The sequence below is a fragment of the Pleurodeles waltl genome, chromosome 8 (genome assembly GCF_031143425.1).
Source record: "Pleurodeles waltl isolate 20211129_DDA chromosome 8, aPleWal1.hap1.20221129, whole genome shotgun sequence".
Lineage (NCBI taxonomy): Eukaryota > Metazoa > Chordata > Amphibia > Caudata > Salamandridae > Pleurodeles > Pleurodeles waltl.
In genome coordinates this window covers 75,135,005-75,150,992 of record NC_090447.1, presented here as the reverse complement: position 1 = coordinate 75,150,992, position 15,988 = coordinate 75,135,005, and the positions used below count along the sequence as shown (strand labels likewise).

Here is a 15,988-nt window from a genome sequence, read left to right as displayed (position 1 = left end):
ACCAGTAGGAGGGCTCCTACTGCAACTTTGTTTCTAAGTTCTGCAAAATTTCTGCAACCCCTGTTGCCATGCAACCTTCAGAGTCGCAATGACTCTGCCTGCTTTTAGGAAAGCAAGAAGGAATCTCCCTTGGAGGGAAGGAGTCACTACCCTGCATCCGCAGGCACCTCAATGTCGATGACCGGGATGTGGATCCTGCTGTCCCACAGATTTTGTCAAGGCTCTAAAACACAGGTGGTGGTTCTGTGGCTCTCCAGAGGTCAGACCTGTCTTCTTTGCAACTGAGAAGTCTGTGATCCCTTGCTGGAGCTGCTTGGCTAAAACCCCTGTGCACCGCGTCTGTTAGTCGTTGCCAAGACTTGCTGGCTAATCAGTCCAAAGACCTCCTAGCTCCAAGAAGCTCCAGCCTCTAGCAGTCTCCTGTTCCAAGAATGACTTCCTCTCTGCAACATGGCCATCCCTCTTTGCTGTGGTCTCCCTGCAACTCCCATGCCTGCTTCCAGAGGATTCTGCTGGAGGATCCATTGATTCCTGCTGGCTCTCCTGCTTGCTGACGGCTGGCCCTAACCTACCTGCAAAGGTCAGGTTACCCGGACCTTGCTGGCCCCCACAAATCCTGCAATCTTTGTGCAAAGCTTCCCTGCTTTTGCCAGATTTGTTGGTGGTCCCGCTGACAAGTGACCCATCTGCAATCCGAAGACCGGCATTGGACAGCTCGTGGACGACTTCCAAAGGTCTTACTGCATCGCCTGGACTCCACAGATGCTCTTCTTCCACCGTCTCACAGGAAAGCCTCTTCTGGAAGGGTGGGCATTGCCCTGCTACACCGCCTGGGTGCCTAGAGGTTGTCTGGACTCTGTCCACTCTTTCCTAAGGTCTCCTTCTTCAGGAATCCATGCCTGGGTTCTGACGACCTGGTCCACAGATCAAGACAGCAGCTGGACAACCAAACTCCCCGCTGACTTCAACATGCGATTCAGACACAATTTCACCACTATGCACCTGAGCTCCCTGACGTAGGTACTCCACTGTTCTGGGTATCCACGGGTTATGGCACTATCCAACCTCCCTTGTCCCAACAGGCATCCTCGGGGTCCTCCGAGAAGGGTCCTAAATTCACAAAACTGTGACCACGACTTCCCCATGTTATCCAATGGACACCTATCTGGGGTTACACCTCTGCCCACAGGCGCCTGGGCATCCTACTTATTTACCTTGGGTGTTCTTGTGCTTCCCCAGTCCAAAGGGTCCTTGGATGGTAGTTTGGGTTTGGAGTGATTCTTGCATTCCATTTACTTAGTATATGGTTTGCCATCCCACCCATTAAACCCCCACCCCACACACACTCACAAATAGAGGCACGTTATGTGCCTGTACATACCTACTAAGTATATTGATGTATGATCATATTTCTGGTTAGTAGACATACCAAATTTAGTTCACTGTGTGTGTTACAATAAATAAAGAATATTTTTCAAACACTGGTGTGGTTCTTTCCTGTGTGTACATCACTGGCTAACCTGTGTGGTATTTGCAACTGCTTTACACATTACTTGATGAGCCTCAACTGCTCTCTACAGCTACCTCTTTGAAAGCTCTGGTTATCTAGAACCTCCTACACCATCACTAAGGGTTGCCTGGACTTAGTACCAGGTTCCTCACCTATAGCCAGCCTCCTACACTAATGGAGTGTTCACAGCCTTTCCTCTGGTGGCATGGGCTCTCAAGCCCTCAGGAGGCAGCTTTTTAGCCAAAGCGTAGCAGATCATAATACAGAGAATGATCCAGCGCAAAATGGTTCACTTCTGTAGTGCCGGACCTTTCTTTGCTCCAACATACCACACAAAGAGTTGGTCGTCCACCTGGAACGCTCTTGTGCAGTAAAGTAGAACGATAATGCTCTTTTTGGGTCCAGACAGTGGAGTCGTTCTCTTCTATAGAGTATGTGGAGGCGCATAAAAGGTGGCCAGGGTGACTGAGTAGCCCACATGAAATGTCACCATTTTTGGGAGGTTAAGAGGCCCTAGTGTGAAGCACCAATCTGTCTGGGAAAATAGGCAGGAATGGAGGCTTGGATGACAAAGACTGCAGCTCACTTATCCTCTTGGCAGATGTTATTGCCACTAGAAAGGATGTCTTGATGGTAAGCAGAAAAACAAAAAGGATTACACGGTTCCACCTAGTATTGTGGGTTTCTTTCAAATAAATAGTTCAGTCATTAACTGGGAACCAAAACTTTTCGAAGCAAGAGCCCTCACTCACCATCCGGTGACAGCGGTGGATTGGTAAATGAAAAGATTAAAAATGCCTAGAGGCATTTTTAATCTTTTCATTTACCAATCCACCCCTTCTTTTGACCGGCCTTCTCGATTCTTAAAAAGATCTCCGGTAAAGAGCCCCCCTGCCGGGCCCGTCAGGCATTGCAGCGCCGGCCTGACGAGGAGCTGGCCCTATGATGAAGCATGTCACCGGATGGTGAGTGAGGGCTCTTGCTTCGAAAAGTTTTGGTTCCCAGTTAATGACTGAACTATTTATTTGAAAGAAACCCACAATACTAGGTGTAACCGTGTGTAATCCTTTTTGTTTTTCTGTCTATTGGGAACCTTACACACGGGACCAGGAGTTATTCTCCGAATATCCCATTTTTTTGCCCCTCCTTTGTTGCTTCTCCGTTGATGGTAAGCAGCCAGAGGTGATAATTATGCATAAGCGCAAAAGGAGCACACATTAGGTGAGAACCAAACTGAGGTCCTGCTAAGGCATAATGAGTGGCGAAGGGGGAAACATATGTTCAAGTCCTATAAGAAATCTATTTACATTAGGGGACTTAGAGAGAGAGTTGGTCAGGCAGAAGCAGGAAGGTAGACCAAGAAGAAAGATAGCCATAGAAATACCCAGAGCACTGTTGGGCAAAGATAAGAATGAAAAGAATAATATCAAACAGATATCCAGAAAGAGGGTTCATAAGACTTTTCTGTACAATAATTTACAAATGTTTGCCATCGGCAGTCATACACTGTCTTGTTGGAGGGGGATCTGAAATTTCTCCTTTTTGCGTAAGAGATTGAGGGTTCGGAGGACTAGGATAGGATGAAGCCCTTTGTTCTTTTTGGGTGTTGGAAGCCTACTTCTAATACCGGAACCCTCTCTATAACTCCTTGGCCGAAAGAGCTGTGACTTCCTCATGGAGCAACAAAAGAAGATCCTCCATCTTCCGATCGTTTGTTGGAGGTACAGGGGAGGGGAGGATTCAAATAGGAGGGAGTAACCCCTCTGAACTTCTTTATGACCTATCTGTGCGATGTAATGGATTGCCAGTGGTGTAGATGATAGCAGATTCTTCCACCTAGTGGACACCCATGATCTTTTAGGGTCACATTAGGAGGGCAATAGGCTGCCAGGGGGTTGGCGGTTGTGGCTGACCTCTGGCTACCTGTCCCACAGGGTCAGAATGCACCATGCAAAGCTTGGGGAGCTTGCGCAGAACGGTGGCTGGCATAGGGTTGGTGTGGTGGCTCACCACTTCTGTATCAACGAAAGGGTGACTAGGGATGGGTGGTCACTGAGAGGCTAAAGGACTTGGCTGTAGCCCACAAGTCCTGAAACTGTGCTGAGTCTGCCTTCTCCCTGAAAAGACAAGCACCATCGAAGAGCATGTCCAAAAGGCTTGCCTGGACATCTCCTGAAAACCCAGATGTCCTCAGCCAGGCATGAGATCAAAGCGTCACTGTCGAAGAAACCGCTATGCCCAGCGAGGCAGTTGTAGCCAAACTACATGTGATGGTGAACTTAGCTGCATCTCTCCCATCCTTGATCACTTGGGAGGGAATGGCGCGGGCTTCCTCAGGGAACTGTGGCAGCACTTTCGCAACGGTGTCCCACAGAGTGTGAGAGTAGCGGCTGAAGCAGCATGAGGTGTTCACCGACTGCAATGCTAGGCTGCTGGAAGAAAACATTTTCTTACCGAATGTATCCAGCCTCTTGGATTCCCTGTCCGGAGGAGTGGCAGGTAACACGCCATGGGAAGTGGAAGCCTGGACCACCAAGCTTTCCGGGTGGGGTGTTGAGTGAGGAAAGATGGGTCCCCTGGGGCGGGGCAGCAGGCAATTGTCCTGTTCAAAGGAGCATCTGCGCTGGGCTTGCACCAGGTTCCCAGCAGGACATCTGTAAGTGCTTCGTTACAAAGGAGCCAGGGGTTCCGAAGAGGAAGCTCTGGGTTGAAGCACTGCCGTCAAGATGTGAGTCTTGACAGCCACCAAGGGTAGTTCGAGGTCAAGGACCTCCGCTGCCTCTTCACCACCACTGCATAGGTTGCTCCCTCCTCCTTAGCCATGGTAAGGGGAGAAAGCAAGCCAGTCTGGAGAGGTATTCAGTCCACTTGTCCTTTCAACTGGTATTCTAAAGGGTTCAGTGAACCCTCCCATTCTTCCCCATGCCGTGCACAATAGGACTCAAACGGCAACCTAGGACCCATGAGTCCTGCCGGCACCGGGATCGGCATTGAGCGATGTCGTATAGACTCAGAGTTGTTTGGGATCAGAATGGGATGGGGCTGGTGTCAGTGGCGCGGGAATGGCATCAGGAATGGTGTCAGGGAAGATGACGTTGGCACGACCATGGCCGGTCCGAATCCCAAATCGGATCTACAGGGCCCATCAGATCTGAAGCTAAAACCACTGGCGCAGAAGCTCATGGGGCCCCCTTTGGCCCAGCAGGGCCCAAAGGTGCTTCAGAGAGCTCGGCCTGTTCAAATACGCAGCGCACTGCCTCGTAAAACTCCTTTATTTGAACAGCTGCTGGAAATGTGGATAGACGTGAAGTCGACCCAGGCGATGGCTCTGCAGAACCGTGCCAGCAATTCTGATGTTCCTTAACCGTCGCTTCAGCAGACAGACGAGAAGTCGTAGCACGCTTCGAATTCTTATGTTTCTTGTGTTTCTTCCTAGAGTGTCATGAGGACTACAATTGGGACAAAGAGGACTTAGGGCTCCTGGAGCGGTCCCGCGACTTCCCCCCTCGAACGAGACCTCTGAGGAGTTGCGCAATGTGATGTCACCTGCCGTGCTGCTAGAAGTTTCAAGGAACGATCCCTCAAAGTCTTCAGTGTCATGACCTGGCAGTCTGAGCAAGACTTGGAATTGTGGTTGCGCTCAAGACACCATGAACAGACGAAATGGGGATCTGTAACGGACATGGCACAGTGACAGGCGCTACACGGCTTAAATCCTGCCCTCCTTGAAGACATCCTTGACAAACCAAAAAAAAATAAAAAAGACTGACAAAAGGTCGAAAAAATTCTGTCAAAAACCGACAGAGGGTTAGCTCTTCTCTGGATCAGCGCTACTTGACGAGGAAAGAAAAGAACTGATGTCCACGCACCAAGGTGGTGCCTATATAGGTGAGTGCGAAGTAACTTCCGGCATTTATGACACGGAGTGGAACCGAACAAAGCCAAGTACCGGCGCACAGGGGTACTGCTCAAGAAAAATCTTCTGGATCCAGTCGGATGCCTGGGAAATTCAAAGGTAAGGAACCGGCAACTAGATTTCTCTATCAGACATTTTGGGTATTATATTATTTGTGTACCCATGAATTATCTATTTTATTGCTCTTTTGTGAATAATTTTTAATAATCAAATTAAGATTTTTATGATGGCTACCTGCTGCAAAACAAATCTCTGTTGTGCTGGCAGGAATATTGGCATGTGCCGAACTGTATTCAGGGAATGTGCCACTTACAATCATCAACTTTACATCACTCATTTAATGGCAAGAACATGGCCCTTCTTCTGTTACCAAATATTATTGTCCCAGGCCTATATCGGACCCTGAGTTTCAAAGGAGAGCCTAAGCAGACCTATGAAATATAAAATGGACTAACCTGCTCTGAGAGGTTTCCTCCTTGATGGTGGCTGGACAAGTTGTTGGTGAACGACCAACTGAGGTGGCATTGGCCTTTTCAGGTTCATCAAACATCTTTGCAAGCTGAGAGGAGGTGCTTTCCCCTGGGGCATGCTTTCGACCTGCTGATCTAATGGATACAACATATATTAGTTATACAACTTGGAGAGGTATATCATGGTGATCACATCAATAACGGTCACTTCTATATGCTTTTCAGTTCTTTCACAAGCAAATACAGTAACAAGTACACATCTTGAACTTTGATATACTTGGTAGAATCACATGTTTCAATATTACACCCTGTTAGGCTACAAATCCTCAGTTGTCAATGATAATGCAGACATTTCTATACACATGCAAATAACATTCAGTTGTAGATTCCATAGTGCATATTCACCTTTTTATGACCCTACTCTGGCCAATCAGATCAAGAGACCAAGGGCTCTAAGTCCCCACAGAGGCTGTACTGCTCAGATTGTTAAAGCTATTCAATAAATTACAAAACAACTAGAAGCTCCATAACCTGGGAGGAGGTTGAGTTTCATGTGAATCTATGAAAGATACCCAAGTTGGAGTTAAAGGTAAGTAACCTTTTCTTCTTAAATATTGGAAGAAGATTTACAAAGCAGTGTAAATCGTGATATGTAGATGCAGCACAGCATGTGGAACTGCCATTTCTGATGTCGTATGAATGTTGAGAGAGCATTGCTTTGTAACAGCCTAGGCAGAGGCCCACATTGCTACTTTGCATCTGTCTGCAATAGGCATTCCTTCAACAAGGGCAGCTGTCATTGCAATTTCTCTGAAGGAATGAGTTCCAATAATGCTTCTGAGTTGCCTGCAAGGTTTCCTGTGGCTCATAGCATTGCATGGTGTGATCCAGCAAACTAATCATTCTGAGACAAGGTACCATCTTTGTTGGATCTGCAGACAAGGCATCTCCGTTATTGGATTTCCATCTTTGTTGGGTCTGCAGACAAGGCACCTCCTTTATTGGATTTACCAAAGGACAGCTGATCTAACTCACGGTAGTCTCTTATCCCAGCTGGGGAAGTCAACTTTGAAGAGTTAGTTGAAAAATAAATCTTTTTCAGGAGGTTAATGTTGGCATGAAAGAAGCATTCATTTAGAGATTAACTATTCTTTACAAATTTCACATTAGTTGGTTACATTGATAATGTTCAGATTTATCCTACTCTTTTGACTGAAGTTCTAGCTAGTTCAGTAGCTGTGCCATGCACATATCTGTACTGAATGGGCTCAAAAGGACTTCCTATAAGAGCATCTAAAACCAAGTTAAACTCAATCTAGAGGTAGCTTTGCTCCGAAGGAAGGTTCTAAGGAGTGCTCTCATTAATTCTTTCACCACCCATATGGACACTGGTGATGGGAGGGATAAAGTCCATTAAAAACTTGACAGACTAACACATATGGATAAATACTTCAGACCTGTGTCTGCCAGGTATAGCAGGCAAGTTAAGACTTCATGAGGTAAAATGATCAAAAGATCTAAATGATGGTCAGCTGTCCATAAGAAAACAACTTTTCTACTTCAATGTTAGTTGTTAAACTGCTCCAGCAGCTCTCAGAATACTTTGACATACAAATCAGGATGGGGAGTGAATCAAATTGTATTTCTCTACCAGCCAGGTTTAATAATGTTGGGTCATAATGCAGAACTTCACCTTGATTCTTCATGAGAGGGACCAGATCAGAGTTAAGTGAATCAGCATGTCCAAAAATAGATCCCAGAGGTTTATGAACCCGAACACGTGGCTCAACTGACACCCTGATCACTGAATGGAAGAATTTCCTTTAGAGTGACACAGGGCCTAGTATAAAAAAAATTGAGGTCCCTGTTAACACTGGTAATATTGTTCTGACCAGTTTCTATATGTATTGAAGAGCAGCCATATTGTCTGGTCTGATCAAAAACTGCTGATATAGGATGCGTGGCATGAAAGCCTTTTGCACCATTCTGACAGCTCTTAACCTAGGATGATGGTGTGAAGTCCTTGCTCTTGCAGCAACTAAATATTGCTAGTGGATATGCCTCGAAGATAAGCTCACCAACCGTTGAGGGAGAAATATAGATACAGATCAATCAATCAAACATTTATAGAGCATGCAAATCGGCCACAAGGTGTTTGAGGCACTGGAGCTGCTGCGTTGAGGAATGACCATTTAAACATCCAGGTCTTTAGTTCTCTTCTGAATCGCTGTAGCGACGGTGCAGTCCTGAGATGCAGGGGGAGGCTGTTCTGGGCCTTGGCTGCCAGGTGCAAGGAAGAGTGTCCTCCACTGTTGGCTTGACAGATCTGTGGGGTGTCTGCGAGAGAGAGGAAAGCTGATCATAGGTGTCTGGCCGGTTGGTGGAAGGTCAGATGTTTGATGGTCCTTCGTTGTGCATGGCCTTGTAGGCGTGGGTCAGCCTCTTGAAGTGGCATCTCTTCTGAATTGGGAGCCACTGTAGGTTTTTGAGATAGGGTGTGATGTGGGTCCTTCTGTGGAGGTCGAGTACGAGTCTTGCACCTGAGTTCTGTATTGTCTGAATGAAAGTATGTCTAGGGTACCAATGTTGTCCTGCAAAGATGCAATGTTGAATCTTCAACTAGGACGGAGCTTTCTGGCTCCTGGACAACAATCCAACCAGTTCATCCCACTAAAGTGTAATCTGGTGCCAATGGAGTTTGAGCATGCCTTGAAAAGACAGACTATTCAGTGGTATCAAATGAATACAAAAGAACATCATCCTCAGCAAAACTTTGTATCCAGAATTCACTTCTATTTGCAAATATCTTGAGAAAGATCTCACAGTTTGTCCACTCTCTCCTGTGATAAACAGGCTTTGAGAGCCATTGTGAAACAGTTTGTTGATTAGGAACGAATGTGGATTTCTTCTTATTTCAGGCTAAATCTAACTTTAGGAAGAGGTTCAGGATGGTGATGACTGCATGAACTGCAAGGGGGAGCTTTGATCAATCACTCATCAAATTGAATGGAAATTCCATCCGCTTTGAATTTTCAATCATTGGGGCAAGGCATTTCATGAAGTCTTGGCACTGATCTGAGAAGATAATGGTTGCCATTGACAATGAACCACAGGAAGGTTTGATGCAGAGGGTGAATAGGAAATCATAAAGCAGCATTCCTCCAAGAGACAGCTGTCAAGAAATCTCTTTTGTTAATTAATCTGAGAACATCCAAGAGGGAGATAACGTTGATGCTCTCTTTTAAACAAGCATTTATTTTTTGAGCATCCTTACATCTAGAATAAGGCACCATGTTAAGTGGAAATGTCTTGCATAGTCTTCAATTCAGAGCTGGACCTACCAGAGTCATCATTGAAGGGAAACTAAAAAATAGCTTTATTTTGCTCGGACAAGTCCTATTTCTAACATACATACATTTATATATTTAAGGAAAGAAAAGGTTAAAGTAGAGTTACACGTGATGAAGATAGTAAGATTTACATTTACAATTAAAAAAAAAAAAACTTACAAATGCACTGAATAAACATTATCCAAAAATAAAAAAAATAACAGAAATGTGCAAGTTATACACAACTGACATAAGTATTATTTGCACTGCCAAAGATGTCATCAATTATATAATATGTGAGATCATAAGCTGTGCAACACTTCAATGACTGCAACGAGAAATGCAATAATAAATCACAGTGGGAGGGGAAAAAAAGATAAAAAAACACAATAGTAGCCATGTCCACATGTATTCATTCATACAGGCCACGTACTGAATATGAACTAAGTAACTGGCTTACATTACTCCTTTTTGTTTATACATTTGGATGTATGATAATCTACCTACTAGTCACTATCACTCATACGATTTTAACACCCCTCGAAATTCTTTTGATAAACATTTGGTCACATAGTGGATTTAAAAAAAATAATTTTCACATATGTTTTCTAACAAAAACAAAAAAGCCATAGGCTCTAAAAGAGCACTTAATAAAAATACAAGTCTTCGTGTTGAATGAAACACAACGTTCCCCAGGAGTGACCAGATTTCTTTTTCAAAACATGCTAAGGTGTTGCTTATGTTCAAAATAACCTCCATGGTGCTTCAGCCACAGGTTTGTCATGGGTGCTCCTTAAGTCAACCATTACATAAAATATGCCAATGCCGGGATTTTGCCATTAGTGTGATAGGTAACCCTTATGTCAAAAACTACTTTCAGTTTGATAGGGATAGAATTTTTTCAAGGTCAAGAATTTCCTCCAGTATACCAGTGCCAGCATCCTGCATGATGTCCCATATGCTAAGTATTACCTCTAATATGTCTGTGCCAGTATTTTTAAAAACGTGTCTGTAACGCTAAGAATTACCTCCAGTATACCAGCATTTTGCCATAGGTGCCTGGAGGAAGCTGGCTCTGTATATACTATATCAAAATGAGATATAGTGTGCATAGAGCCCAGGTGTTCCACAGAGGCTTAACAGAGGCTGTAGATAAAACTAATGCTCTCTTTTGTTGTAGTGTGGGTGAGCAGTTAGGCTTATCGGACGGTAGTGCAAATTATTTGTTCTACACACACACACAGACAATAGAAGGAGCACACACACAATGACAACTCCAGACCAATGGTTTTCGTATTGCAAAAATATATTTTCTTAATTTATTTTTTGAACCACAAGTTGCAGGTAAGTACCTTAACAGTTTCGTATTTCACACAGGTATCAATAGTACTTTGTTTGAAATAGGTAAATAATACAGTTTTTGAAATACTGGCAATAATCCGTTTTAAAAATGGACACTGCAATTTTCAGAAACAGTTCCTGGGGGGGAAGAAAGATTAGATTGTTTTACAGATAAGTACAACACTTGCAGTTGCAGTCTCTGGGTTTTAGGAAGGCCACCGGATGGGGTTCAAGTTAAACCCAAACACCCACCACCAGCAACACTGGGCCGGCCGGGTGCAGAGGTCAAAGTTGAGCAATTTTAACATGGGCTCCTAAGGAGACAGGGGGTACTTGGAATTAGGTCGGCCAGCAGGTAAGTACCCGCGACTTGGGGGGCAGACCAGGGGGGATTAGAAGAGCACTGGAGGGGCCACAAGTAGGCACCAAACACACACCCTTAGCGGCACAGGGGTGGCCAGGTGCAGAGTGCAAACAGGACGTCAGGTTTCCAATGCTGGTCTATATGCAGACCCTGGGGGTCACTCAGAGGCTGCAGGTGAGGTCCAGGGGGGTGTCTCGGGCACACCACCGGTCAGACGGGAAGGAGGGCCGCCTGCTGAACGTTGGGGCACTGGGGATCTGTTTCTCCAAGGCCTGGGGGCTGCGGGTGCAGTGTGTCCTTGGGCATTGGATATCTTCGTCCGGAGCTTCGAGGTCAGGGGAGTCCTCAGAATTCCCTCTGCAGGTGTCGTCGTGGAGAGGTCAACCTGGGGTGGGCACTTGCTTGCAATCGCCTGTGGATCTCTCTTGCTGGTCGGACCACCTGGACACGGACCGTGGGTGTCGGGTGTACAGGGCTCAGGACTCTTGCATCCGGAGTGAGGTGGGAGTCCGTGGTTGTAGGTTTCTTTAGACAGAGCTGCTGTCCTCAGGAGTTCTTGGTCCTTTTGGGTGCAGGGCGATCCTCTGGAGTTGGGCAGAGGTCGCTGGTCCCGCTGGACGCATCGCTGGTCTTTTGCAGGTTCTCTGAAGCATGAGACAGGCCGGTAGGGCTGGGGCCAAAGCAGTTGTCTTCCTTCTTCTCTGCTGGGGGTTTCAGCTTAGCAGTCTTCCTTTTTCTTGTAGGTCACCAGGAATCTGGCGAGTTGGGTTCAGGGAAGCCCTTAAATACAAGATTTAGGGGCGATTTAGGGGTCAGAGGACAGTAGCCAATGGCTACTGTTCCTGAGGGTGGCTACACCCTCCTTGTGTCCACTCCCTTTGGGGAGGGGACACATTCCTATCCCTACTTGTCTCTGTCCTCCAAACCAAGATGGAGGATTCTGCAGGGAGGGGGTCACTTCAGCTCTGGACACCTTAGGGGTGGTTCTCAGCTGAAGTGGTCACTCCTCCTTGTTTTTCTTAAGTCTCCCACCAAATTGGCTGCCAAAAGTGGGGTCCAGGGGGGAGGGCATCTTCACTAGCTGGAGTGCCCTGGGACACTGTAACCACGAGGCCTGAGCCTTTGAGGCTCACCGCAAAGTGTTACAGTGCCTGCAGGGGGGAGGTGTGAAGCACCTCCACCAACAGCAGGCTTTGTTTCTGGCATCAGAGAGCACAAAGGCCCTCACCCGAGGGGGTCAGAAACTCGTCTGCTAGTGGAAGGCTGGCACAGACCAGTCCGTCCTACACTAGAGGATTGGGTAAAATACAGGGGGCATCTCTAAGATGCCCTATGTGTGCATTTTTTAATAAATTCTACACTGGTCTCAGTGGGGGTTTATTTGGCACCAAACTTCCCAGTATTCAGTGAAGCCACTGTAGAACTGTGGAGTTCGTAATGACAAACTCCCAGACCATGTACTTAATATTGCCACACTGTACTTACAATGTCTAAGAATGGACTTCGACACTGTAGAGGCATATTGCTCATGCAGCTATGCCCTCACCTGTGATAAAGTGCACCCTGCCTTAGGGCTTTAAGGCCTGCTGGAGGGGTGATTTACCTATGCAGGCAGTCTTTTGTGTGCATGGCATCCTGAGGGGGATGCCATCGACTTTGCCTTTTTCTCCCCACCAACACACACAATCTGCAATGACAGCGTGCATGTGTTAGGGGCCCATTAGGGTGGCACAATACCTGCTGCAGCCCTTCGGGACCCTCCCTGGTCACAGGGCCCTTGGTACTACTGGTACCTTTTACAAGGGACTTATCTGTGTGCCAGAGGTGTGCCAATTGTGGAAACTGGGGCTTGGTTGGCAGGACCCCAGCACACACAGTCAAATCAGCATCAATATTGGCAAAACGTAGGGGAGGGGGGCAAGGTGGTGAGGGGAGGGAGTAACTGCAGCAAAAGCGAGTTTCCTGCAGTGCCTCTTTAAATCAGGAATTAGCTGCAGCACGTCAGGGTCATCGGCAGACTTGCAAGCGTAACACCACCTTCTCACACACATTTAGTTACAATCAGGCTTACACTCACTCTCATTCACTCACTCAATCACTCACTCAATCACATCTACACTCCCTCTTAATCTCACACTCATGTACACTCACTCTAACTCACCTATTTTAGGTCACTCAGACTCATTCATTCACACTTACTCTCTCCACATTATTGCTACTTACTTTGCCACTTCTGAGGACAGGGGTTGCAAAGGCAGTGACAGGGATGAGCAGGGGCAAGCCAAGTGTTGCAGGTGCGACCTCTGGCATCCCCTAAATGATGTTCCTGTAACTGACTGACCAGAGTTCGGGTCATCAAACAAGGTCAATATAGTGCATATATTTGTTGGCTGTTTCAATGTTATATGTATACAAACACTTCTGTATTAACACAGACTACCAAAGACTCCGTGCCTGGTGACAGAAAATATTAAACAGTAGATCATTTGGAAGTACTTTAGATAAATTTTTTCAAGTATAATAAACTGATTCATGTTAAGTTGGAGAAGAAGCATGGTCAATGAATGTGCAGAATGATAAATTAATTTTTGAAGACTTTTATTAGGCCTGAATGAAAATGACGCAAAAATTACTGGGTTGATTTTGGGTGAGAAAAATTACCAAGGACTTTTCTATTTCAAGGGACCAACTATGCCTATTTCACCTCAGAGCGAAAGAGAAAGGAATAATCTAGGCAGCGTCCAGGCAGATTTCATGGCAAAAATGGCTTTTCTTCCCAGTAGAGTCAATGTAAAATTAATTTCTGGTAAATACTACAGATTCTGCCCTTCCGGGATACATGTAAAGGGTAGTATTAAAGCGATAATGCCACTATAATGAAAACCAATGACTGTGGGAAACAAGTTGACATCTACAAGATAAAGAATGCTACAAGACTCTTCCCAAGAATGCTATTACATATATCACGGGGAATTTCAATACATTTACAGACAATGGTCAACTTTCTTTCCACGCCACTTAGTGCTGACACGGAGAAGAGCTATCCTTCTATTGTTTTTTACCGAAATTTTGGGGCATTTTGTCGCAGTCTTTTTTCAGTGTGTTGAGGATGTCTTCGAGGAAGACAGGATTTAAGCAGTGGGGTGCCTGTCAACACGCCATGTCAGTTACAGACCCACCCCCATTTGGTCTGTTTATGGTGTCTAAAGTGCAACCATGACTCCAAATTGTGCTTGGACCGCTGGGCAATGGCACTGAAGGCTTTGAGGGCGTAGTCCCTAAAGCTGCTACTGGCAAGGCACGAGTCACAGCATTGCATGACTCCTCGGAGGTCTTGATCCCAATTGAGGGGGAAGGCTGCTGGACCACTCCAGGAGCCCCAAGTCCTCTTTGTCTCACTCAAAGCTCTCAGGACACTCTGTAAAAGGCACAATAAACACAAGAAGTTGACACGTGCTTCGACTTCTCCTCTTGTGTCGACTGACGTGACACTTAAGGAGCATCGGCGATCATAGAAAAATGTACTTCACTTTAACATTTTAAAAAAATTACTATTTTTCAATTATAAATATGGCACTGTGTGTACTGGTCAGTTGGAGCAGAGGCCTGCTATTTTTAAATGTGACACCTTAAAATGGAAGTAAATTCATCTGAAGAATTAACTTAATAATTGAGGTAACTTAATTTTAATGTGCTCCCATTAAAAAGCATTCATAACATATTTGGTTTTCTCGCTCCAATATTGAGTTACCAAATACTTATTTAAGAGTTAAATACCTCAATGCTTCACTTCAGTTCTTCTCCCCTGTGCCCCAACCTGGGCCATAAATATGACTGAGCATTACTCATTATCAGGCTGTGCTATGTCCAGCCTTATCATGATAATATAAAATAAACCTGGCGTTCCCTTGACTTAAAAAACAAAATGTGATCCTGTGCTTATTTTTAAAAATGAACGTAAGGCTGCGAGCTACTCAGTGGTTGGGAGCTACTGGTCGCTCATGATCGACAGGATGGAGACACCTGCATGAGTCTGTGTGACCATACAGATAATGCATTCAGTACATGTGTTAAGGCTGAGAAGGTGGCCAGGTAAACTCTGATTGAGGCATGCGTAGGCCCAGATTTCGCTAGATGCAAAAAAATACGGAGGTAGCTGATGGGCTTGTACTTGAAAACAGATTGAACAACACCTGCTACAAAATCTTTACCACTTTGCTGTACACATTTTATTTGTTGAGACCACTCTGACGTGAGCTAAAATGTCCTTGCAGTCTTGTGGGATGTCTAACTGTCTGAATTCATGGTGCTCAGGGGCCAGTCTGTCAATTTGAGAGATTGTGGGTTGGGACGAATAATCTGGGCTCCGCATATGAAGAGAAGTTTCGTTAAGCATTTCAAGATAATGGGTTGCTCTTACATTAGTTGGCTGAGAACCAGTACTGTCTTGGCCAGTCAGAGCAAGGAGATTCAACGTGCAGGGCTCTCTTTTCATTTTCGCAATCAGTTTGGGTGGAGGGAAAATGGGGGGGGTTGGGGGGCCAGGGTGGAAGAGTAACCATGCTAACAAAAGAGTATTTCCCCAGGAACATACTTTTGGATGTCTGCTTGCTGAATAGCAACATTTTATACAGTCTGAAATACTTGTTTCAGTACACTGTCCTTCAGCTTCCACTTGTGGCAGTTCTGCTGAGGTAATCCGCCTGGTTGTTGCTGCAGCCAGGTAGATGATGCTCTGCTACTCAAGTTATTCCCTGGTGAATCGCCCAATGCAAAAGTATTTGTGCCTCCCTTGATAGAATTTGGGAACATGTTCCGCCTTGTTTTCGTTAGCCGAAAGTCATGGTGTTACTGTCTGCTCTGATCAGCCATTTCCAGTTGGAGATGCGTGGGAGAAAAGATTGTAGTGCCCTCCTGACAGGCTCTCAGTTCAAGCACGTTTATAATTAGGCTCTTTTCTTGCGATGTCCAAAGCCCTTCTGTTGATAATCCTTAAAGGGTGCTCCCCATTCTTCCACTGAGGCACCTGAAGTGACTTCAAGGTGGCACTTTGGTTGA

The 15,988-nt window shown here is 45.6% G+C and overlaps 1 protein-coding gene across 2 annotated transcripts in view; it reads right to left on the bottom strand.

Annotated features, from left to right (window-relative positions):
• The window catches only part of INPPL1 (inositol polyphosphate phosphatase like 1), an 818,513-nt gene that overhangs the window by 64,555 nt on the left and 737,970 nt on the right, over window positions 1-15,988 (bottom strand). For both annotated transcript variants that reach the window (XM_069203762.1, XM_069203763.1), the window contains one exon: window positions 5,882-6,031. In XM_069203762.1, the coding sequence (XP_069059863.1) occupies window positions 5,882-6,031 (150 nt within the window). The remainder of the gene's footprint in view (window positions 1-5,881; window positions 6,032-15,988) is intronic.